The sequence below is a fragment of the Corvus cornix genome, chromosome 2, assembly GCF_000738735.6.
Source record: "Corvus cornix cornix isolate S_Up_H32 chromosome 2, ASM73873v5, whole genome shotgun sequence".
NCBI lineage: Eukaryota > Metazoa > Chordata > Aves > Passeriformes > Corvidae > Corvus > Corvus cornix.
In genome coordinates, this window is record NC_046333.1 from 59139941 (window position 1) to 59166512 (window position 26572).

At 39.5% G+C, this 26572-nt stretch overlaps 1 protein-coding gene across 1 annotated transcript in view; it reads right to left on the bottom strand.

The window, feature by feature from the left end:
- Window positions 1–26572, bottom strand: part of CUBN (cubilin) — a 145067-nt gene that overhangs the window by 96383 nt on the left and 22112 nt on the right. Inside the window, exons 16-25 of the mRNA XM_039569420.1 lie at window positions 22966–23122; window positions 22047–22225; window positions 21390–21552; window positions 20927–21143; window positions 19787–19917; window positions 11834–12020; window positions 8143–8303; window positions 7441–7622; window positions 6623–6779; window positions 3883–4070 (exon numbers count right to left, since the gene is read on the bottom strand). Coding sequence (XP_039425354.1) covers window positions 3883–4070; window positions 6623–6779; window positions 7441–7622; window positions 8143–8303; window positions 11834–12020; window positions 19787–19917; window positions 20927–21143; window positions 21390–21552; window positions 22047–22225; window positions 22966–23122 — 1722 coding nt within the window. The remainder of the gene's footprint in view (window positions 1–3882; window positions 4071–6622; window positions 6780–7440; window positions 7623–8142; window positions 8304–11833; window positions 12021–19786; window positions 19918–20926; window positions 21144–21389; window positions 21553–22046; window positions 22226–22965; window positions 23123–26572) is intronic.

Consider the following 26572-nt stretch of genomic DNA (forward strand, 5'->3'; position numbering starts at 1 on the left):
TCTCACCAGTTACAGCCCCATGACTCCTCTAGAAAGACTAATGTCAGATTATTAAGCCAAGGCATAGCAAACAATGTAACTTAAAGACCATCCAGTCTAATTACACTTGGTGTAGCATCACCAGTAAACAATCTGCTATTTGATATGCCTTGTATCTTCTTATTGTCACTTCTGTACATGTCTTTATCAGAAGCAATTCATCTCATATTCTTGCAACTTCTCTGCAAAACTCCTTCCGAAGTGTCACACATCCTATGAGCCTTACTTGCAATGAGCCAACATCCTCTGACAGGACATGAAACACTGCACAGTGCTCATTTGCTGGGAAAGTACTCATACGAAATTCGTGCTAGACACTGACATTATAAAAAACTGCAGTTTTGCCTCCCTCCCACATTGCCCCTTCTCAGTTTCTGGCACCTACACACAGAGGCAGAGAATTGCCACAAATTCAGAAGAACAGAGTTTTTTCCTTCCTACTTGACACAGGTTGTATATAGTTGTATATGCTAAAGTGGTGGAGATGCAGGCCCTGCCCAGACCAGACCAAGCTGGAGCCATCCAATGCTCCCTGCAGAGAGAGAATGCTGCTCACCATGAGTAACACCAGCCAGCTGGTGGAACGGTGGCCTGGCTGACAAGAAACATCCCATGATCAAAGGAGAAAAGGAAATAGGTTACACAATACACAGCAGACTTCTCATTGTACAGCTGTGATTGAATTTCAGTCTGGGACAGCCATGCACTGTACTTGTACTTACTCGTACTCACTGGACATGACCATATTTTTCCTGTCCTTAATGTGAAATGGTTATGGCATGATATATCTTTGGTAACTGAAAATCACTAAGAATACCCGTGTGTAGAAATTTTTGGTTTTGACATTACATATATAACTTCTGACTCATATGTAGATTAAGCCAGGGAGCAAATAGCAAATTAACTGTGTATATCTGACTGAATCAGTCATGAGGCAAAATGCTCTTCTTATGTGGGTTTGGGTCAGAATGTCAGTCATAATTAAACACAAAGCTGAAGAACAGACCCTTTTCCAGTATGAAGACTGTGATCAAAACCATTGTGTCCAGCAGTACTCAGGAAAACAGCTTGCTCAGTCTAGCTGTCCCCACCCCACCAAGCACCATGATATTCCACTTCATAATTCAGAAAGATTTCAAAAAAACTAGAGCTTTAGTTTGAGATTATAAAAATATGTCCACATGTCCATAAATCTGTTTCTCACACTAACTTTTAAAAGCAGCTCTACTACTTTTGCGTTTTTTGCAACTGCCATTTCTTGATTGTGGTTTAAGGCAGGTCATGTGTCTACAATAATACCTCTGTAACATTTAGTCTTCACCTTTTGCATCATATACCAGTTTTCCTTACTCTTCTGCCACTACAACTGTGATCATAACCTAATCCAGACTAACAGCTAACTCTTGTCCCTCCTGTCCCCAGCCTCCCAGCAAGCAGGAGGAAATATTGTCACCAAGCCTGCCATCTGCCAGCTGTCACAGAGCAGCATGCAGCTACTGTCAGAGCTGCCACAGATCTAAGAAGACAAAGAGAGTGTTGCTGTCTGCTGTAAGGGCCTGAGGTGGAAGAGCTGCTGCACAAACGCAAAAGGAGATGGAAGAATGGAAACTTAAAAGCTCCCAGGGAAAAGAGCACTTGATCAGCACCAGTGGCCACTCTGGTTTATGAGCACAGCTCTACATGGAAAGTGTCTGACCAGCAGCTTCCCATTTCCTTCAAGAAAACAGTGAGGGACTCTGGTGTATGGTCCCTGCATCACCTACTTAGACTACAGTGAACAGGTTTATGTCTCTATTATACTCAGCAAAAGCATCAGATCTGCCCCTTTTAGACCTTGCTGCAATGAAGGAATCTCAAAACTAACGTGACAGAAAAGTAATTTATTTTAGCTGAATGGCTATGAGGTTTCTTTTAATGATCCATCTTTTCCAATTTGCAGCGGTGTCAGACTCCACATGGATTTCAAACAGAAAAGTCCCAAATATCTGAAATCTGCTTAGAAAGTGAGCTATATACTTGGCCCAGATGATTCCCCCTTTCCCCTACACCACAGCACACTCCCAGCCTTGCCAATATGTTCCCCTTTCGCAAGATGCAGGGTGGGAGCAAACACTATTCAATTCCCTGGCTGGTTCAGCCTTGTTCTCTTTTTACACTATGGCACATATTTGTACAGCATGCAACAACCAAATGAGAACATCTTTTCCAACTGGTATTTCTTAATGGCATTTGGAGAAAGATTTGTAAGTAATGTTACACGAAATGCAAATAAAAGCCTCCTTAACACACTTCCACGACTCTATTTTCCCCTTGTATTTTCTTTTTTGTACCTCTTTCAGTCTGTATTTTCTTTGATTGAAAGCACTGAAAAACTGTTAAGCAAAGAGTGCTCCTGTCTCCTCACTCTCTCCAATATGTTTTATTTCTGTTCTTTTAAGTGCTTTGGATCAGGTCCTTGCCTCTGGCACAATTCCTCCACCCCTGACTTATGTCTAGAATAGTGTCTTCTGGCAAGTTTCTTGCTCCTCACAGGCTGGCTACTGTGTGCAGGGCTCCTGCTTTTCATGGGTCAAGGCCTTAGGCATCTTGAGATGAGCACTGGCCTCTCTGCTTGGCTCCAATGTTTCCTTTTCAGCCTCCTCACAAGAACAAACCAGGGCTTAATAGTTAGTTCTCAATACAGTGTTCCCTTGTTATTTTCTTCACATGTCTATTCTTTCTTTCCATTCCTGGCCACAAAGAGAAGAAGCTGGAAGAACATAATTTTTCCCAGTTTACTACCAATTTTGAGCTGTGAAAGCTGCCGTACTGAAGAGGGAGTGAGGGAGGACATCTAGAAGGAACAGATTAAGCCATCAGCAGGTCTGTTTCTGAACCTTCTGCAAGATCCCAGTGTAAGTATCCCCAGAAATGCAGGCACTATTCCATCATCCTCTCCCTGGCTGTAAGAAGTCTTCTCTAAGATTTCTCTAAATTTCAGTTCCTCTTTTGCATAAACCTAAGTAGAGCACAGGGGCTACATGCTGGCATCCTGTACAAGGGTGAGATCTGAAGGATGAATTAGTCCAGCAAAACAGCAAAATTTTAGGCAGGAGATTATAATCCACAGTATAGAGTGATCCTGACTACCCTCTACATTCTACAGTACTATGTGCAAAATTGAGAGAAAATACCTTTTAAGTTGTCCTAGAAAATTTCAAGAAAACTTTTTTTTTGTCCTTGAAATATTTTTTCAAGGAAATGAAAATAAAGGGTACTTGGCTTTAGATTGACTATATGGTTTCATTTGCCTAAAAACATCACATTTTGTTTGTGGGTGCATTAATTCTCTTTTAGTCCCTTTAAAGACACAGATGAATTATGAAAAGCATAAACAGGAGACACAGCAACTCTCTCTTTAAAAAAGTAGAAATTAAATATATCGAAGTTTTTGAACACTCCTTCTCAGATAAAAACAAGAGGAAGATAATTGGCCTCATTGCCTTTTTGCAATCCATTCACTAATCTCAGGATTTTCCCTTTTTTGCATGAAGTTGGAATCACAGCATCTCACTTCGCCCAAAAAAACCAGCACATCTAATCTAAGGTGGTAGCTAGACTGTACCAAACCGAGGCACCTGCAGAATGATTCATCGCCTCAGAGGCACACTTCTGTCTCAAGGTAGCAATGCTTCACCCCCTACTGATCGCTGAGGAAACAGGTTAAATAGTTTGGATTTAACACTTGAGCTTTAATGGTTACATTTAGATAAGATAAATTTCCCCTTGCTCTTCTGCAATCTTATTACTTTTCTTTATTGTTAGAGACTTGATTTTTCTTGTTTCTAGAATCTGGGTACATACCTTCAAGAAGTCACGATCACAGTCAGTTCCATCTTCTAAATCAAAGGCTGTGAAGCTATAGTTGAGAGTGTTCCCCTTGGTGGTTTGGATAGTCCAGTTGCAGTGCTCATTTAATGGGTAATTATTTGGGTAATTTAAACTTTCCAATATGCCATGGCTACGATTAACAGTCAGCACTTCATGGCAAACTGAAAAAAAAGTGGTAAGAGATTATATTTGTATAGTGTTATTAATCCAATATCTCAAAAATTACTTATTGAAGTTACTGATAACATTATAAGGTGAGAAATATTTTTATTCAGATTAGAGAAGCATTGCAGAAAGAGAATGGTGACCTACTGAAGAACATATTTTATATGCTTCAACCAGAATTCAGACCTTTCAAATTTGAATCTTTCAGCATTATTATGACCTTTTCTGACACTTGCAGACCCATCAGTATATATAATAAATGTATATATTTGGGCAGTTTTCTTTAATTCTAAATACATGGGTATTCATGAAACATATTTTCTTTTTGTTTTTTTTTTAATAACTAATTATAGATTTAGTTATAAAATATAACTGTATAAATATATAAACTAGAAATTTACCCTATCATTTGAAATAATTTAAGGAGGTGCCCCACAAATACTGGCTAATAGATAAAAGTGGTTTATTTCAGTTAACTAGGAAAAAATTATGATCCCTGGCTAAAACAACCAATGGAAAGTACACTACTAGTATTAGGCTTTCTAGCCCCAGAAAGAGAAAGTGATCATGAAAATTTTTAAAAAGGAGCCATGATTTTCCTTGTAAGACATTCAGTAGCATCCTAGAATAAGAACTGGATGCTTATGTGGAATAATAAGAGCTTTCCTTTAAGTGCAGAGAAAATGAAAATGAACTAAACTAGATAAAGAACAAAATTACAATTATGGCATTAGATCAGTGAGTCTCATTTTCCTGTATCCACCTTTCCCTAAAGACAAAAAATATCAGTGTCAATCCCTTGTCTGGAGAGAGCACACAATGTGTATCAGGAGCAGAGCAGTGTAATGCACAGGGAAGTGGGCAGGAGGCAGGCAGCAGACCAGGCTCTTTGGTTTAGGCAGCAAATCTGCGGAGTTTGAACAGCAGAAATAGCTGAGATTCACTTGCATAGCTATTCTATTGTCTGTCACCACAGATAGTACACCTACTTCCTGCACATTTTTTTATCCTATGCAAACGTTTTAACAAGCAGCAAGGTCTGTGTTTTCAGTACTTCAAAATCCTTGGGATACAGCTAAAGGTCAGGCAGAGTGGAGTGGAGCTTGCCTGCAAAGCTACACTGAAGCATATGACTTTCTGAAAGGGCAGGACAAAGAACACAAAATGGGTTGTGAAGAATGCAAGATGGGTAAAAGCTGCCACCCCCTGCCATCAGGATTTTATTAGAAACATATCAGGCACAAAGGTGCCTTTGAATGGTAACTTGATACTATGTTTTCCTTTGCAACATTTTCCAATTAACCATTACATTTCTTTCATGTACATGTAAATGTATCTGGTATCCACGCACCCTTATTTTATAACATACTGCCTACATAATTTTAGCTTTTGGGCAAGCCATTAAAAGCTTTCTCTGATGCATCTTCAGGAATTAAATATGAATGTAAATCACATTATCTGATAGCTCAAGTTCTACATCTGAGTGCTTTGAAAGTATTCTTTCTGTTTAATTAATGAAAGGGAGGGGGAACCTTTTCTAATATATCCTCTTGACATTGCAGTGTGTAAAGTACATGGTAGATGAATCTGTAGTAGTATCTGTAAGGAATGAGGGAGCCAAGGGTGCCTCCCTCTTCTAATTACTCTATGTGTCACACATAGATGAATAGCTGTTTCATAATCCATTTACTATTGTCCAAACCTAGGACAACTTCATGTCTACAAACCTATAACAATCCTTATCACTTGGGCATGTCATACTTAGAGGACACAAAGATGCTTGCAAATCACTTTGTATGTGATGAAATTACATATCTTCCAATGTGCACTTAACCATAAAAAAAGCATAAAGTGTATAAAGAGAAAAGTAAACACCAGGACTATATTCAAGGTTATGACTGGGAATAAAATAACTTTAATTTGTCACGTCTTCTTGTATTTTTCTCCAGATGTTATTATTCTGATATTTCTGGGGTAGTACTATTTTACAAAAATAATGTTTGCAAGAAAAGTATTACCCTTACCACAAGATACAAAAAATGAAACTTTTAAAAATGTTCCTGATAGGCTAAATTATCCCAAGCACCCCCAGTGATGCAGTCTGGTTGACAGAAACTCAATTATCTTTTGTCATCCTGCTTCAAAAGCAGCTCTAAGAGCAGAGAATCTTGCTGTGTCTGCCTTCTCTTTTAAAAAATCAGGAGCCTGAAGGAGCAGAAGAGCAAGCGTAGTCCAATCTATCCTGTTATGGACTTAGAGCACTTGTTATTCTGAGTAAATCTGGAGTGGTAAGGGCCACTGGTGCAGGTAATAGAAGTAGAGCCACCTTACCAGCTTTCTCCTGAGGAAGAGATAATCTCCATCCCAGGTAGATGGGCAGATAATTTTTAGCTCTCTGTGTTCTGTAACTGTACCAGACTAGAGAATCTGTGTTGGTGGCATGCTCTATACATTTTACTGCGCTCATAAATATGTAAGATCATTCACTGCAAGCAGTTTCACAGACAACATGAGCTGTAGAAACATGTTCTCATCTTCTTTCACTTACCCTGTTTGTATTGGGCTAAGAAACCTCCACCTTGCAGACTGTTGTCTGTCCTTAGTTTTACATACACGCTGTCTCCACTGGAATGGATTGGTTGTGGTATCTGATCCCCACAAAATTTACCTAGCTGTCTAGCACTGCTGCTGTTGCCATCATATATCTTAAAAAAAAACCAAGAAAAAATTAAAAAATAATAAATCTGATGATATTACAAATCCTATTAATTTCCTCCTAATGAATGTCTGCTTAGAGAAATGTTACTGGATATACAAGAGGTTAAATTCCATTTCTGCTTAGAGGAAGCCTGGCAGGCATTTCAGAAACAAGCAAAACTAGGAAGCCAGTAACTGGATACTAGTGGGTTTTTAGGGGCTTAGTTACCAAGAGGGGAACACAGCACTCCATTTCAATTTTATTAAAAATATTAAAATTATTTTTGCAGCAATTCAAATATGAAATTTGGGATTAACAATACGGTTATTGGCACTGTTGTGCTTTTTTCCACTTAATTTACTAAGAAAGCATACTAAGGCCTTGGTTCAAAATACAGAAAATTTAAAAGATATAGACAGATTCTTGTTTCTATCGATCAGATTCTTTCTATCTAGATATAAATGCTTTTGTTACCAGCAACTACACAGACTCTGCTGCCTTGCCTCTCATGGCTCTGTGATATGAAGGTAGCACATCAACAGGGAGCTTTTCTATTCTGGCTCTGTTCAGTTAGGAATATTTGAAAACTGAGGCCCTGTGTTTTTTTGGGCCTTTGCACTCACATACTCAGCTGACTCCTATGGAGCAAGGTGTCCCAGGGGACCTACCGCAAGGTAATCGAAGGCGCACTTCTGGTGATATTCTAGATGGAACTGCTCAAACTGGATTTCGAATGGACTTCCTCGGTTTCCTTTGAGCAACCAGTAGCACTCTGAATTGTGGTAATATGGCATAGGGTAGTTGGGAGACATGAAGATGCCTGAAGATGTTATGAAAGTCCCACCACAACCTGAAAATGGCAGAGAAAGCAAACCAACATTAAACAGTTAGAACTAGACACAGCGTGTGAGATTCTCACTACTGACCTCTTTTATATGCCCTGAACATCTCTGGTAATGCCCCAAAAGTCTGCATCTAGCCATCAATGTTATAAGCAGAAGAGAGGCCATAGCACCTAGAAATATTTAACTATCTAATTTGTAGAGGGCTTCTGATAGAGAGTTAACCTTCAAATTAGAAACCTCTTCATTAAATTCTTAATTACTGCTTTCTTAAGCATAAGAGAAAATTGAACCTACTTTATATCTAGGGAATAGTATGCCCTTCTCTGTGGTAAAAAAGAAAGCCCAAGGATCCAGAAATATCCTTGATCTTAACAACATGCATACATCTCACTATATAATTAGCAGACAAACTTTAGAAGATGGGAAGCAGAAAAATTGTGGGAAAAAAGGTGAGAAATTAAATACAAACAAAAGATCAAAAATGAGATGTGTCAAATAGTTCTATACTCGATGCAGTCATTTTACCTGCTGAGGTACCATCCCACTCTGCTGAAAATCCCTTTCTTGTGCCAAATATGTCACTTACAAACTTTATCCACAGCTTGTTACCATGAGAGGTTATAACAGGAGGCAGGTCTGTACCACAGTATTTTCCAAGAGGAGGAGAAGTTTCATAGCCTCCATCTCTAGAATGGTAGAGAAGAAAAATCTTTGGTCAAAGAGAGATACCATGAGAAATCAAAAATCTTGTGATTCTTTTAGACTTGGGAAAGACTAATCCTGGCTCTTCATCTTCCACAGAAATACTGCTACCAAATACTGAGTCTTGCTACTTGCAGTAATAAGCCCTACCACAATCACCTGCTTGCTGGGTATGTCACTCTCTCATCTCAGCAGCCTGAGGGTGTGTCAACACAATGACAGGCTTGAGAAGTGTCTCAGGTAGACTATATTATCTATATTCTACAAGCTGACAATCATTGGTGCAACCAAAGGTAATCTTCTAATTTGAAGCAGTAATTTTCTCACTGCTCACTGTTTAGCCTGGCACAAACCTAGATGAGCGGACTTATTTAAAAAAAACATGTTTATTTGCCACCACACAAATGGGAATTCATTTCTGAATTCAATTCACTGATGTTATGCACATTTTCAAATATTTTCTTAGTCTTCAGAATTGGTTCTACAGCCACTTATTTTCCTATTTTTAAATTAAGTAATATTTCCAGTAACATTTTTTAATACTGCAATCAGGATACACAGTTAATGTTCTGTTCTGCCTCCTGCACATGCCTTATGGGAATAAAAAAGATGGTGACAACCTGCTTATCAATTGCTTCCTGGCCGTGTCTTTAAGCACCTTCATACTACAAACACCCTACAGGTCAGTAGGAAAATAATAGATACATTGATATCTATATATGGGTGTGATCTTGCTATGATGCTTTTTAAGTGGACAGTAATACTTTCAATTGCATATTCACAGGTTTCCTGCTGCTTCTGAGAAAAATTTCCACTTAGCCTTTGCCACTCTGTTTTCTTGTTATCCTCCCAGCTTAAACTGCTTGCTGCTGTCTCATGTTACTGGCAGTTGAAGAAATGTGCCAGAACCTCCCCTCACTTGCATCTTGGCCTCTGCAGCTGTGGTCACATGAACAATTTTCTTAGTTGACTGAATGCAATTTATCAGATGACACCTCAGAACAAGGAACGAGAGAGGCACCTCACCTAAGACTTGTGTAGCTACGCCATTCAACAGTATCAGGTTTGAAGAGACATTCTAAAAATCCAGTTACAGCAGCAGCAATGTGCAGAGTTGCACTTAGAAAGTTCTGTCTGTATCTTAAAAACTTGTTTAATGCTGCTGAACTCTTCACAGTGAAAACAGAGTTAGATTTATGCTATAAATAAGTGCTTTCAGTTCCTAAGATGAAAAAGTGAAAAAAATCACCCTGTTTGCAATTTGGATCACCCCAAATTAAAGTGTTAATTGTTAAAATAAATTTAGATTAAATTTAACCTCAGATTGTTGTCTTATAAAGAAAAAACTGAAACGCTTTACTTAGAAAATACTGAAAAAGTTTTTCAGGTTTTCATAACTTTCTCCAGTTTGTATGTACAGCTGAAAAAACCCAGCTAATTCAGCAGGGATTCAGAATCTCAATAGTGCAACTTCAGCAAGCAGATTTCTGTTTGGTTTTAGACACACTTACCAAAGAATAACCCATACAGAATATCTGGTATAACGTTCAGGATGAGCTTTATCATGGTGCTCAGTGAGGTAACGGAAACTCTTAGCATGCTCAAACTGAAAAAGCACACTACATTCTGCAGATATGGTTCACCCAGAGAGCTGGCTCATGAGGACCAGAATGGGTACACCAACACTGCAAAGTGCAAATCCATCAGCAGCCACACAGTAGAAAGGACATGCACTTGGTGCTGCTATACTGTAAGCAGATAACCTTCCTGCAAATATTAATTTCTTCTATTTGTCTCTGTCCTGTAAAATTTCCTAGAAATCACTAAGTTAGTGTCCTAAGTTTAATGGTGATGCCAGAATAGAAAAATATAGCAGATTATTTACATGCTCCTCGTGTTACAGCCTAGAGCAGCTGCTGTCTAAAGACTATAAACATAAAACAAAATATAGAATCATAGAACAGCTTGGGTTGGAAGGGGCATTTAAGGGTCATCTATGCCTCTCAACTCTGCAATGAATAGGGATATCTTCAACTAGAAAAGGTTGCTCAGAGCCTCGTCCAGCCTGATCTTGAACACTTCCAGGGATGGGGCATCAACTACCTCTGTGGGCAACCTGTTCCAGTGCCTCACTACCCTCATTGAAAAAAATTTCTTCTGAACAATCCAAACTCTCTCAGCCTGTCTTTATATGAGAGTGCTCCAGTTCTCTGATTGTCTTCATAGTCCTCCTTTGAACTTGCTCCAAGAGGTCCATATCCTTATGCTGGGGGCCCCAGAGCTGGATGCAGCACTCCATGTGGGGTCTCACCAGGGCAGAGCAGAGGGGCAGAATCACCTCCCTTGACCTGCTGCCCATGCTGCTTTTGATGCAGCCCAGGATACTGCTGGCTTTCTGGGCTGCAAGGGCACATTGCCAGGTCCTCTCTAATTTTTCATCCACCAGCACCCTCAAGTCCTTCTGATCCATTCACTCCTCAGCCTGTACTGATATTGAGAGTTGCTCCAAACCAGGAGCAGGACCTTGTACTTGGCCTTGCTGAATCTCACAAGGTTCACATGGGCCAACTGGTCAAGCTTATCCAGGTCCCTCTGAATGTCATCCTGTCATTCAGGTGTGTCAACTGCACCCTCAGCTCAGTGTCACTGGCAAACTTGATGAGGCTGCATTGATCCAAGTGTCTATGTCATTAATGAAGATATTAAATAACACTGATCCCAGTACAGACCCTTGAGGGATCACTTGTCAGAGATCTCCATCTGCACATCAAGCCATTGGCCACTATCCTCTGGATGTGACAATCCAATCAATTCCTCATCTTCTGAACCATCCACCCATCAAATGTATCTCCCTCCAATTTAGAGAGAAGAATGTTGTGGGGGACTGTGTCAAAAGCTTTACAGAACTCCACACAGATGACATCTGTAGCTGTTCACTCATCCATTGATGTAGTCATTCCATCACAGAAGGCCACTGGGTTGGTCAAGAATGCCCTTCGTGAAGTCATGCTGGCTGTCTCGGGCCACCTCCTTGTCTTCCATGTGCCTTAGCAGAGCTTCTAGGAGGATCTGTTCCATGATCTTTCCAGGTATGCAGGTGAGGCTCACAGGTCAATACTTCCCAGGGTCCTCTTTTCTATCCTTTTTAAGAATGGGTACAATGTTTCCCCTTTTCACCTGGGACTTCCCCTCACTGCCATGACTTTTCAAATATCATGGAGAATATGTCACAAAACAGGCAATAAAACTCTTTGTTTCTGCACTAAGGAAAACAACCCAAATGCAGTCCACACATTCCACTTGCTCTCAGAACTGGAATTTATCAAGTAGGAAAGTTGACAACAGAGCAGGATGAAAGGAGGAAAAGGTAGCCTTTAAAGCTCTCTGGTAAGTCCTTTACCCACATTGACAGCAAGGTGTATAGTTAAAACTAAAGACTCTAAACATGCGTAAGTGGGTTTGAACAACTTACATGGTGATCAGTACTAAGGATAGGAGAAATAATTAGCCTTGCCTGATTTCTACATAATCCTCTGTACAGCGTTTGTTCCCTTCCAAGGTGAAGTTGGTGAAGCGCAGCACAATCTGTCTGTTTATTCCCACTGTGATGGTGTATATACACTCAGTCCGGACAGGGTAGTTATTGGGGTAGTTTGGAGATGTTAGCACGCCAGTTTCGGAAGTGTAGTTGTGTGAGCAAACTTTCAAAAGAAAAGAAACAAAGATGAATTAATTTCATATGTCTGCTAAATTAACAGGAAATTTCTATTTTCAACAGGCAGAGGAGCAAACATCCTGTGTTCCTGCGCATTATAACTCTTCCTGGACACGTCTTAACTGCTGAATGTCAACAGTATAAACTAAAACCAGAATCCAGCTGTTTCATGGGATTTCTTATATTTTAGTCGATTTTGTTCAGCTTTTACCAGAACACCGTGCCTGTAATAAATAGGCAACATAAAAGCAGTTTCAGCTGCCTAGATGGTTTTGCCCTAAACCCCAAGTAAGCAGAGAAAGGAAACTGAAAGGGATGTCTTGCTGAACACAAAAGGTAGGATTCCTGAATTTCTGAAATGCAGTGGTGATGGAAACTAAATATAGTTTCTAGCTATGAGGAGAAGCTACATTGTTTTCAAGCATTCCTCAGGATCAAACCTGGTAGAGGAGATTTTATATCTAAGTATCTTTTCCCATTTTCTAGGCCATAAGTGACAATAAGTGGTATAATCCTTAGAATCTGAGGACACGACAATTTTACTTAAGGTCTTATACTTAAAGCAACTACATCAGTTGCAGTGTAGCAGTGTTTATCCTTAACTCTTAAATTGCATAACAATTTAGGGGGGAAGGGATTGAGCTACACTTCAGGCCCTTCATGTCTAAGGTTGGTCATTTCCATGTGTGTTCTCTATCCATTCTAACTGCTAAAACACTTTTGCTTTTAATGGTGTATTTTTAATGGTATTTTTTTGCATTCTTGGTCACCTAGAAGGCCTGTGTCAAGAACATTTTCTGTGGGATTTGTGCCGGTTTGGCCAAATTTAGAAATATATCCTCTGAGAGAAGGCAAGTCACCACCCCTCCCCCACCAGGTTCAGGAAAAATAAATTTTCCTCGAAGGAAAGTGAAGGAGATAAAAACTATTTATTTAACAAACACATGGGAAAAGGAAAATAATGCTAAATAATAAAATCTTTCACTGTGGAGAAAAAAAACCTGGGAAAGTGTCAGAGTCCTCCCTTTGGTCTCCTTGGAGCTGGGGCTTGGCCCAGGACCAGGCCCTCTGTGCCCGGTGGAAAGTCCTCCTGATGTGTTCTGATATTGAAACAGTCCAGCAGAAAAGGGAGAAAATCCGAAATTCCAGGGAAGGGAAAAAAATTCAACTCTCAGTCTCTCTCTGGAGAAAAGGAAACTGAAAACTGCCAAAAGCTGACCGGGCAGCCGCAAGCCGGGCGCCTCCTCCCTCCCCTGCCGCAGCTGGAAAAACAACGCTATCTCTGTGTGACCTTGAACAAGCTGCAAACTGCTTTGAAAAAGTTTTGCTCAGGTTTTTCCTTCCCCCTCTCAGGCTCAGTTTAAAGGCATAGAAAGGCACAAAAATTAATTTCTGGGCATAGGGCAGCGATATGGGATACACATCACAAAGTCACCCCAAGATAAATACTCCCAAAGCTAGCTCTCAGACTCATGTTCCTAATTCATCATGGGGAGAAAAGAGAAACAGGACACAAAAAGGGTCAGTAATTTTCTTCCATTGGCTTGTGCTTTGGTATTGACAAGTCAAAAAGATTTTATGCACTAATTTACCTAAAATCATTATCTATTAAAGTCTTTATCTTGAATTTTCATCATTTATGTGTTCCATCACAGATATGCTTTAATGTACATATATAACAAACAGGTTAGTTCTGGTCACCATAAGAGCCTTGTACTGCTTTGTAAATTCTTATAATGCCCTGGCTGTGCTACCAGCTCCCATGGTGTTTTGTGATATGTAGGGCTTATCATCAAACCCCAGATCCTCAAGTCATATGATTTTTTGAGAGTGCTGCCTGAAGGGTTAGAATTCTGACTTAGAAATGTCACCCAAGTTTCCCTAACAAACTACTACAGAAAAAGTATTAAAAAATTAAAAAGAAAATGTGTGTATATTTATTAGGTTACTTATTTTTAAATAATTATTTCCTCCTGCTTTTGGAGGGATGGATGTCTGACTTGTGCCTACTTAATGATTAGAGCTCTTGCAATACTGCCATTACGTACTCAGAGGCTGAGACCAAGAATATCAGTTTTCAACCTGGAGAATATTAAAACTGGTGTGCTAGATAAGAACTCTTACAGCAAAATTAGCACTACAGAAGCCAGAATTTTTTTTTATCAGTCCTTTTAATAACAATTTCCACAGAACTGTCCAGGTTCCCTCCCTCACCAAAATTTTTCTTCTTGGGAGGAGCCCAGACAGAAACTTATAACCCAAGTGTGCTGTTTTAAGCTGGATGGTGTGTACTGCTTTACATTTCACTTAAAAATCTTCTTTATGAGCTAAGGGATAATAAATAGAGAAGATGGAACAGGGACTGCCATATAAATGTTAGACTTCTGGCTACAGTGAAACAAATCCAAGTATAGATGGAGTATGCTGGCTCCTATGAGGATTTAGAAAAGCATAAACAAACCCATGTTTTTTGACAGCCAACTCTTTTCTGGTAACTGGATTAATTCATGGTGTTCTACTTTCAGCAGGAGAGCTGGCACTCCCCTTTAGCACCCACCTCTCTAACAACATTTGGGGGTGTGCTTGGGCAGTAACAGACCCTTCAGTGAACATTTAGCAAAGTTAGCATGAAAAAAGTACTTTGACTCCTTTGCCAAAGTTCAGAATGAAGTCTAATACTATATGTGATTATTGTATGTCTGGAAAAAAATATTAATTCAGTTTAGTTGGAAGACTCTTATTACAGCTCATGAAAAACAGAAGGAGGCAATTGTTGAGGACAATCACACATCTTGCTTTGCCCAGTGTGTGAGGTTTTGAAAGCTATTCAATCTGCCTTCTGATTTTAGTACTGAATGTGTTTGCTTTTCTGAAAAAAAATGCCATAAATGGCAGTAACCCACTGCAACAGCCAATAGCAGAGAAAAATTCCAGCTTTTGTACTATATACTCATGCAATCATGCATAATGTAGAAAATTATATCCATGTTTTTTCCCCTAAAGAGATATCAATCAGTTGCCACAATCCTAAATAATCAAAAATCAAGAAATAGTGCAATATATAACATGGGATTTTTCTTTCAGTCTCACTGTACCAAAGGAACACTGGGATTCCAAACAATTCACTCTTTATGTAGTACCATCCATGTTTAGGAAAGAAATGAAGAAACTATCACATGAAGTATATGCCTCTCCACAGGCAATGTGAAAGCACATCTGCACTTCAGGGCCTTCTGTTACTGCTGCTGGCAGATGCTAAGAGACTTAGTTTTTACCAAGGAGACACACAAAGGTCTTTTGTAGCATGTTAGACCCAAACTCCCTCAAAATACTGGGTAAAATGGTTCAAAAAGAATCTCTGCCTGCTTTCTGCTGATTTGCACCTAAACACACATACTGTGGAGTTGTACTCACATATACTGGCATGTACAGGCAGTACAGACTAACACCCTGACCAAACACTGCCAAGTTACAGCTGCCTAACAAGCTGTCAGATGCCAGCCAATTGAGCCTTTTTCCTGAGACTTGGGATGAGCTGAGCAGATGCCCAAGACACATATAGGACATCAGCTTTATTTTCTGTTTTAGGTCAACCTCATTCAACCATTCCCTGTACATCTCTGCACATAAATATTTGTCAACTATTAATTTCCATTCTTGTCATTGCTTGTTCAGCTGAAGACCAAAGTCAGGCATCATACTCCTAATAATTACTGGGTTCAGTCAGAAAGATGGGAATGAAGATTTCAACTTGTACTCAGCGATCAATGAAGAAGACACACAAATCCATACTACATTTTCAGGTGCACTTTTAACTTCATGGGTTCACAGAGGTTTTTCTCTTTTCTCATCCTTCTCAAACTCTGACTTCTCCAAACTGTCATTGTAGCTAACATATAATCCACAATGAAGGTATTTAAAACCAGCTTACCCATCTTGATAAATAATATCATTCACAATTCAGGATGATAATGAAGAAAATAATCTTTCACAAAAGCCAGAGAAAGACCAGGAATAAAAAGCCTATCAGGAAGGAAATCTGCTTAATCAACTTAACAAACCTTGTTAAGGTTAACTTCTCCCAGCAGAAAGAATGAAATAAAGCATCTCTAAATAAATAAACAAATTTTAAAAAAACCCCAAAACCAGGAAACCAACCAACAAAACAATGAAACACACCACCAAAACCCCAATTCAAAGTAAAACAGATGAATTCACACTTATCTGTGAAGAAGTTGAAGGAAAAAAAATAATAGCACTGAATCCAGTACTATTCCTATTGGAAAATTTTGGCCTGTATCTATCAAGACCCTGAACAAAAGTTCCAGACAAAACTAAACTCTTTCAAAGATTTCTCAATCTTTTTACATGGCTTATTTGTGATGTGGTCAGCCAAAACTGGCAGAAGACAATCCTAAAATCTACCATAACACTTACATGGCTCTTATGATATTCATCAATCTGGTAGTTGAGACCTGGACTCTTTGAAACAAATCAAAACATTACCTTGAATTCCTTGTGACTTTCCCCTTTAAATGACAGAAGGATGGTGAAGAACTAAGAATCCAAGGTACCTGTAGTTTAAGTGGGTGATACATATTTTAAAATGAGTATCATGTGGGCATGTCTGACTGAAGGATTTCCATCTGTATTGTGGCTCCATGAGCCATTCACAGCTACTAGCTGGCAGACTGCTAAAGCAATTGTTTGCACTTTATGGGCCATGGCCATGGCTGCATCTTGTGGCATTCCTTTTTTTTTTTTTTGACAGGAAACATAGCTTTGCCTTTTATTCTTTTCAGGCTACTTTTCAAGTATTTAATATATCACAGATAAGCCATGCAAACAAAAACATTGTTTACCAAGATGCATGGAGAAGAAAATTAGTTTCATTTTGCATTAAAAAAAAAATTCACTTTTACTTATGCTTCTTTTTTAAACTCCAATTTATTTGGTGGAGGGAGGACGGGTGATCTTGTCCATGTTTTCAATAGCTCATTCTCTCTGAAATAACTCCAGGAAAAAGACTATTGAAATGTGTAATATGAACCAGAACATCTTTGAAAAGTTCTGATACTGGTTATGCTCTAGCTGGCTAAGGATACACAACTTAAAAATATGAAGGATTCTTCTTGCACAAGAAACATTATTAGAACCATATTTTCTTTAGCATAAAAAATGTAAATAAGCACCAGATGTAAAAAAAAAAAAAAAAAAATCATGGTTTTGGTAAATCTCTCAGATATTACTATGGTTAGCAATTTGCTGCCTTAGTGTAACTGGATATACATGAGATGAAGATCAGACCTAAACCTGAGATGATTGCAGGGAAGTGAAGAGTTGCTTCTCACAGCAAAATCCACATAAACATACATGTTTGCCTTCTCTCAGGCCACAGAAACTTCAAAACACTTTATTCTTAATAAAAAACTGAATTTTAGCTGTCTGATATTTATGAAAACTTTATAGCCATGCTTGTTCTGGGACCAAAAGAAAGAAATCTTTGTAAAAAAAACCAAATCATAGTTTCAGCCTCTCTGTAAGTTCATTACTCTCACTTGCAGTAGCTATCTCCCACTTTGCCATATTTATACAAGCTGTAGTGGTTGAAATTAACAAGTGTTTACTCTAGAGATCGTTCTAAGTCAGAGTGAGAAGAAATTGACAGTTAGCCCAGATTGGCTGAAGAGTAGTGAAGATATTTGTGTTCATTTTGGGAAAAGAAAATCATATAGAATTTGGATTAAGATATTACATAGTGCTAATTTCATATAAACATATGATATAATTGTTAAAAGCATTGAAGAGACAGCAGATCTGCATTTTTAAGGCATAGTTTGAAAACATTGCAGGGACAGCATTGATGCAGTTTGAACTCCACACGACACATATTGCACTACTACACACTACATCAATGGATGAGTGAACAGCTACAGATGTCATCTGTGTGGAATTCTGTAAAGCTTTTGACACAGTGCTTTGGCTGAAAGATGAGAAAAGCCAATCACCATGGTGGTGGTAAAGGAGGGGAATACTAAAGAGAGGAGGCAGGACAGCATTGAAGTGACTAACAGAACCACAGAAACAGATATGGTTACAACAGAGACAGAAATATAGATTAATGTTGAATAAAGAATACTTTGATCTTGATGGACTGTGAGAAAAGTAGTTATAAGAATATTTAGGAAGGAATCAATCCACCCACGAAATAGTAATCTGAGGCGAATTAAAAGGAAAAAATATCACATTAAAAAGCAACAATGGTATTTACAGAAGATTTAGTTTGCAGTTGCAAACAAAGGCTAAAAAAAGACTTTATAAGGATGATAATTTCACAACTTCTCACTATTAAGAATTCCGATTTCAAACTACAGAGTTTTCTTGGAAAGATTTTTAAAAGTAGAACTTGGTTTTTTTGCCTATTACTTTCTAAGAAACAGAAATTTCCTCCTTGAAATAGCTCTCATTCAATCTTAATTGTTTGCACTGCCTTTTTGGTTTCCATGTTAGATAACTCAAATATAAATTAAGGCAGCTGAGAAAATGGTTTATTTGGACTTGTAAGTTTTCTGGTAGTGAATAAAACCACAGTGGCAAAATCTGTACTGGTCCTGCCTATACACATACTTGAGAGACAAAATAATAGACAATTTTCCCAAGATGTCACCAAGAAAGCAGTTAGGAATTGCAAATTTTTCTGCTTTTAAACAGGTTGAATAAATTCAGGAATTAGAAAAAATAAAGAAACTAAGAGCAAACAACGAACAGCCATTGGTAGCTTATGGCTGCATAGATGAGTACTATGAATTTCTGGTATTCATCCAATAAATCCCTTGTAGGCTGCACTCACACACAGAAACTACGTAAGAACTGGTTAATGATGGATAACAAGCATCCTAGCTACAAATGCATTCTCATTTTTACCTTTTTTTCCCTTGTGACTCTGCTTCTTCTGTGGTTTAGTTCTGCTAGGCAGACCCTGTACCTCTACCTTCCATAGCACTAACTGCCATGTCTAGTCGTTTCTTGAACACATCCAGGGATGGTGACTCCACCACCTCCCTGAGCAGTCCATTCCAATGCTTAACCACCCTTTCAGTGAAACAAATCCTCCTAATGTCCAAAGGAGAAGAGAACGGAGAGAATGAGCAGTCATTCTTCCTTTACCTCACTGATGTAAGCCTTGGCCCTTTAGAAAATACTTAAACAAGGGATTTAATGCATAACAGCAGCCTTGAACTCTGGTGGAGACAGAAACGTTGCACTCTGTTGTAATGAAAAAATCACTTGTGCGTTCAGGTTATTCTGCTGCTTTATCAAATTTCATCCTAATTGACCTTTCTCTTCCCACCATCAATATTGAACCTTACAGGGACTGAATTAATTTTTTATGGCACCCAATAGTCTCCCATTTAAGTGAGTGTCCATGATCACTAAGTTTGCTAGATCACATAGCTCAGAATGGACAAAGAAAATTCAGAAAATACTTTTCCTAAATAATTCATGCAGTTCTGCCATGTCAGCTCTTACTGACTTCTTAAAGAAAGCAACAATGCTGCTTACAGAAATTGCTTTCCGCTTTTCTAGGGAGTAAAAAGCTTTTGAATAAAGCAGAATGAATAAGAAGGAGTAGAAGAGGCACCAGGAAGTCTTCTGGCAACACAGAAAATAATGTTTCTGTTTCTTGTAGTGGTTATTTACAGTGACAGCTGAAAACATTTAATTTGCATAATGAACAGACTGACATATTACCTTTGGATGCATTCAGGGAGATATAATTAGCTGAGAAGCCCTCAGATGCAACGCTGTGATCTGTCATGAAGGACAACATCATCATATTGCCACCACTAGTGAGAGATGGTGGAATTGATCTTCCACAGTACCTGCAGCAAAAAGATACCCCAAACTGAATGGCAGTACTTTATAAAGCATCTGTATCACTGGAAGAGAATCCAGCTTTCCCAGAAGTTTGAATAGCTACACATACACAATTCTCTCCTTTGGATGATACAGATCCCAGGCATATACCCTGTATCAGGGGACTAAATAGCACACTACATGTACAAGGGTACAAATCTAAAGTGTGGAAAAATCAGAGAAGAAACTCTGACTTTCATCAAGTTGTCAAATTCCTATTGAATTTATGCTATGCTGTACCTACAACATACTCTGTTATTTTGTAGGAGTCAGAGTGGCTGGCCAAACACTAAGATTGCAAAATGCTCTCCATTATGAGAGTCATTTGCTCCTTATTTTCCAAAATGCTGCCATGTCAGCCAACTATTTTACAGTCTATAGCTGCAGCTGGACACTGTTCCCGAGTAATTCAAATGTTCTTGAATTCTAGCAAGGAAACCCTGTGTATACGCCAATTGGAGAAGTGGAATAAAAGAAAATATTCTTCCCAGAGATAAAATCATGTATCAGGAGAAAGTGAAAACTAAATCCCATAAAATGGAGGTTGTGGTCTAGTTTTTGTGGAGATCCAAATGTACAGCCTTTTAAGTAATCTTTCTTTCACTTCAGCAAGTCTTTAAAATCATGTCTTTTCTGGGCAGAGATGTATTGATGCTTTTCAACTTATTTTCCATAAATCAAAATGTTAACGAAGAGGGACAAAACCAGCTATTGAAACCTGTCCTTAAAAGAGCTATCCTTTTGACACACCCTAGTTTCTCCCAGTATATTATTTATTAAATGCGCTCCTTGTTCCATGTTTAAGGAAAGCAAGCTACTTTTGCTATCTTAGAAGAGAAATTGCTGCTATTGTTTCTGTGATAAAGAGAAAATAATCTATACACAAAACTTAAGGAAGCAAATTGAGTATCAAGACCTACAGAACAGTGCTCACTCCACAGTAATTCAGGTCTGTAGGCTAATGGACATATTCACCTTCCCAATTTTTGCACAGTGCTGTTGTCATATATTTCAAGATAATCTTTTCTGCAACCATAATCAAACGCCAAGTTAAATGAAGTGAATGTCAGGCGGATAAGGTAGCCGGGTTGAGCGTTGATAATCCAGGTACAGTTAATCCCATGTGGGTAGACATGTGGATAACCAGGACTTGTAATGGTTCCTGACGGTCCAGTGAGAGTCTCTCCACATACTGCAGAGATTTAAAACATTAGGTTAAATGATATATTTATAAAAAAAGAGTTAGACACTTATACAATTGGTTACTTTTCTTTCTGAAATTTCATAGTCTTTCTTCCTTGATTCATACTACACTAACTGATTCAGAGTTTATCTCCCATTACACCATCATAAAACTTGATTGCCAATTGTTCTCATTTTGCAGGAACATTTGGAAAGTCCCAGAACTCTACACGGAAAACAGCAAAACAATTCTTACCTGTATCTAATGGCCAGTACTGAGCTCTGAAGCCAAGGTTGGTAAGTGAGGAAGCTCTGAATTTGATATAGAGATTGCTCCGTGTGGATTGCACTCTAGAGGGTACAGCTGTACCACAGTATTTCTCCAAAACAGGAGAGTCTCCATTGTTGCCATCTCTGACCTGAAGAACAGTGTATTCAAAATATCCTATAGAAATTTTTTTTACATTCAAGTATTAAGCATAAAGTAATTCATAAGAACGATATAAAAGAGATCCTTAGTAAGTCAACCCCACCCTTTCTTCAGTGTGGTTTCTACTACAGGCACATAAAATACAATCTTACGCCTATCCGAGAAGCACTGTCCCACCAAAATCATGTCAGATGGAGAAAAGATGAGATCTTACACCCTCAGCAGTAAGTGGCACATAAACCTCCCAAACCAGGCCTATCTGTTTAAAGACACCTGATACTTGTCTCCGATTATCAAAGCAGTCATACCATCTTTGAAGAACCAAGAAAAGCTTTGGGATCCCATTATGAACCTGGAAAAGCTTTTGTGACTGCTGGAAGTAGTGCTTGCCTGTCAAGAGCTTCTACTTTGGTGAAGATGAGTATTAGAAGGAACTTGCAGATCCATATCTACTATTCATAGTATATGTGTGTTATTCTTTACCTCGATGTAGTCTGAATCACAAGTGGTTGTGTTTCGAATGTCAAAGTCGATAAAGTTAAGAATCACCACTTTGGTGTCTGGCTGGGAGATGATCCACTCACAGGTCTTTGGGTGAGGGGATATCCTGGGGTAATAAGGTGAATGTATTGTGCCTGCTCCAGACAAGGAACCTCCACAGGCTGCCAAGAGACACCAAGAAACAGTACTTGTGATGAATGACTTCAAGGTATGTATCATAATGATGATGTATGATGTGTATCAAATAACACCATGAAATTAGGAAAAAAGCAACCCTAAACCCCTTTCTTATTGCAGCAGCTACTTCAGACCACTCAAGTAGTATTAAGAACATACTTAAAAGTACAAATTACTATAGGTATAGCATAAACATACTTGTACAGAAGACCAAACTGTGCCTATGAAAACTAATGGATTTGACTCATCTGTTTCACAGACACAGGCTTGTCAGTGGTTAATAACTAAAAGACAGGCAAAATGAAAGTAAAAAGATTTAGGCAGAACTGAAGCTATAATATCTTTTGTATGTCAGCAGCAAGTGATACATCATTAGTAGAATCACAGAATATTCTGAGTTGGAAGGGGCTCACAAGGAAGATCAAGTCCAACTCGAATGGCTCATATGAGGAACAAACCCACAACCTTGCTGTTATTAGCACCATGCTCTAACCATCTGAGCTAATCTCATGATCAGAAGCAGTGAAGGGCATGTTTCCAAGCATTGTAGCAGTGCCTACAGCAGACCTACTGAAGACATCTTTTAAAATAAATTAATTACTCTATTTTGTTCTTTCTTTTGAAGTTTGTGTCTAACCTATTATATGAATAAGACAGCACAGAAATGACTGAAAGTGTCCAAATTACAGATAAATTCACTGTGCAAGTGACCAGTTCTTCTTACCAACTTGATAAACAGCCCTGAAGCTAGTTCTTTGCACAGAAGCATCAGACTTGAATTTGATCCAGAGACCATTGCTGGTAGAAGTGATTGGAGACATGAGTGTATTATGACAGATTTTTCTAATAAGAGGAGACATCTCATTGTCACCATCTCGAACCTAGTCATCAAAAAGAAGAAAGAAAAGTGTTAAATCATAAAAGCATTGGGATCTGATATCCAGATAAAATTATAATCTCACAAGAGATACTACATAACAAAAGGAGTAACTGTTTTACATATTTATAAGAGGGGCATCACAGTAATTGGCCCAACCACAGGACTTATGAGAGCTCAAAGTAACGGTCATGAATAGCACAGAAGACACAAACACATGCTGCTGTCATTAGGATGAAACAGATCTTCTCTATGAACCACAGTTTTTGCACAATTTGGGCCTATGTTGCCAAAAGTGACACCTTTAGTATGAAAGACAGGTGGGGTTCTCACCAATGATAGCTGTGAAATTTTTGCCAGCACTAAAATCTGCTGAGGAAAAAAAGGGTATTTTTGATTTTCTTGCTCTGGCCGTGAAGTTTCCAGTGATTTTTCAATGGCACTTCTCCAGAACAAGCATCTGTCCCATCACACCCATACCTCAATGCAGGCACACAGCTCACTAACAGGAGATGCAACTCTAGCAGTAAAGAGGCACACTGACGTCTTTTCACTCCTCTATCTGAAGGGTTCAATGCATGATAATGGCAATGAAGCTATATCAGGGAATCCAGCTTTTACCTTCTGCACTGCCTTTCTACTCACCTCAATCAATTTGCTAATCAAAGGAGAAATGCATCTTACATATTTTCCCTAAAGTTGATTATAAATCCTTATTATCAAGGGGAGTAGATGGGAAAGAGGTATTTGTACCTCAAAACTTCAGACCCTGAATCCATAGTACATGACTAAGAATAGCTATATCCAGGAATCCAGGCAGAGCCCTGGTATATCTCTGAGGTATCCATTTCATTCCAGGTGGGCAAAAACTTGAGGTCCAAAAGACAGGACCTCTGTTCTTTGCCCAAGCAAAAAATGCAATTTTTGTCCCAAAGATTCTCCTGAAAACCAAACAACTCTTTTCTGCTGTAAAAGTGGTGGTAGTTCATGTAGATGGAACTGCTTTTAAATGCATCTATGTGCTGTCAAACACAAAAAATCATTCCAGTGAATTCACTGGCAAAGCAGGGACATCCAGCTTTCAGGTTCCCTCTCATCACCAGTTCTTTCTTCCTCAGCTGTACTCATCCATGGGCTGGGAGAGAAGGTAAGGAACCCTCATGGCTGCCCTGGTGAGCAGGCAGTGGCTGGCCTGCTTGCCCAGCTTTGTAGTCTCAACCTGGTGAGATGGCCTTCTGACTAACAGATATTTCCAGTTTCCCTGGAATTTTAGTTTAAGGTGGCAGAGTTATTCTGGATTTACAGCAGAGCAGATGACATCAGAATTTGTGCCAAAATATTTAGTAAATCTTTGGAAAGCAGTGAAAGCTTCCAGAACTGTAATTCACAGGAATTTACATATTTTTCTTGAGCTGACTCTTCTTACATTTTTGGTTTATAAAGTCCAGTGAGTAGTGATAAAAATAACAGGTTCTCTAAACCATGTGAGTAACATCTTCTATTGCCAGTTAGAAGGCTGGTATGGAAAAGGAGCTGCCTTAGCTAACATCTTACCTCTGCATCACCATGTCACAGACTTTCTCAAGTAAGTTTTATTGTCTCTATTTTCTTGTTGAAGATGCCTTCCTTAGTAAGAAAGTAAACATCTCTCGTTGAGCAAGTGCTGTGAGATGTGTCTGGTCCCTGTGGAAAGTCTACAGATTTCCTGGTATAGCCAGGGAATGGAATAATCTACACCTTTCCAAAGTGACTAAAGAGTTGTTGGAGAGTGACTTTTAAAGTGACGTATACACCCAAAAGCTATCTCCCTAGATGAACTTCAATATAAAACCCAGTGGGACAGTATTTTAGAAAAGCACACGAGAAAAATCAGGCCTTGATAACGGAGCACAGTACGTTGGTTTTACTGACTGTCCCCGCCAGAAAATGTTGGTCCCATTTCTCTGCTCTGGGCTGAGCCACAGAGTAAGAGGGCAGAAAGAAGTGGAGGGCAGAAGCATAGGGAAACTAAAGGGCTTGTGACTGATCAGCAAGCAGTGAGGTAAATGCCTTGCTGAACTAATACAAACCGATGGCATTCAACAGAAATGGTTTTGTTTCTCTGGCTGCTGTGAATTTCGCTGCTGCTTTGCCAGCAATTAGGCAAGAGGAGTAGCAGGCCAAACAAACAAAAGCTGTCTGTTTTCATTAAACACACTTCCCCTCTCATTTCAGAAACTAATTACACTTCGTTCCAACACAGGTCTTTGAATCACAGGAGGAGAGAAGGGAATGATGTCAGCACAATAACATCTTTTAAAAATAGACTAACAGCACAGAGCTCACAGGGGCCTGTTCCTCACTGGTCAGGATGAGATTAAACACAAAACCAAATCTGTTCTGCCACTGAGCTGCATGGCTGGCAGTGCTGGACCCTGCTCTGGGGCCGCAGGGATGGCTCCCGCCTGTTTCAGCTGCGGTGGCACCTTTGCAAATCAACCACTGACTGCTCCCATTTTGTTTTCCTTCTGTTTAGCTCTGCACAGCACAGGCACTGTTTTACACAGACAGCAGGACCCGGCAGCCGTCCCATGTGGGATGAGGTGTTTATGAGAGTATAGAGAAATACAGGCTGGGTATAACAGCAGAGGCCTTGAGACACGGCAAGTTGGGGCAGGACACAGAGGAGAACACAGACAGGGTGGTAGGAGAAGGTGCACGGGCCACCAACAGAGAGAGCTTGTCAGGCTCTGAGGGCACCACCACGACTCACTGGGGCCAGCCTTGTCTCCACCTGGGCCCCTCACCCCTGCCACAGTCCAGGCCCACGTGGGGGCTGTCAGTCCCTGCCTCAGCCATGGGTTCTGCTGAGCCAGGTTCCCCCGTGTGCCCCACATCCCGGCCTGCCTCAGTCCATGCCCATCCCCAGGCAGGTGCCCACGGCCCAGGGCTGCCCTGCTCCCTGGCCAGGGCGGTGGGACAGGCCCTGCCCCTGGCCTGCACAGCACCGCGCCAGACCTCACCTGCGGCCAGCTCCAGTGGGGCAGACTGGCAGCTGGGCAAAACTGGGCTTAAACACAACAAAGAAAATGAAAACATGGTATCTCATGTAGTTAAAAGGTGCCCTACAGCTGTAAATTTGTATGTAACACGAAGTTGCAGACCAATGAAGAGAGAGGTAGGAGTAAAAGCAAACATAAAAGTAACCTCAAGTGGATTTCCGTTAGTACTAACATTAGTACTGCATTAATATTACATTTTCCATATAGAAACATTCTAACTGTACTATTTTACTTTCTTTTCCAGTTAGATTTAGACTAATAACAATTCTTGAATTAGATCATAAGATTTCAGTTATGGCAACAATAAACTCCCGGCTTTACATATGTATATAGAATAATAGAATCACTAAGGTTGGAAAGGACCTAACCTCTAAATCTATCTCTAAGTCCAACTGTAAACCGAGCTTGGCCAA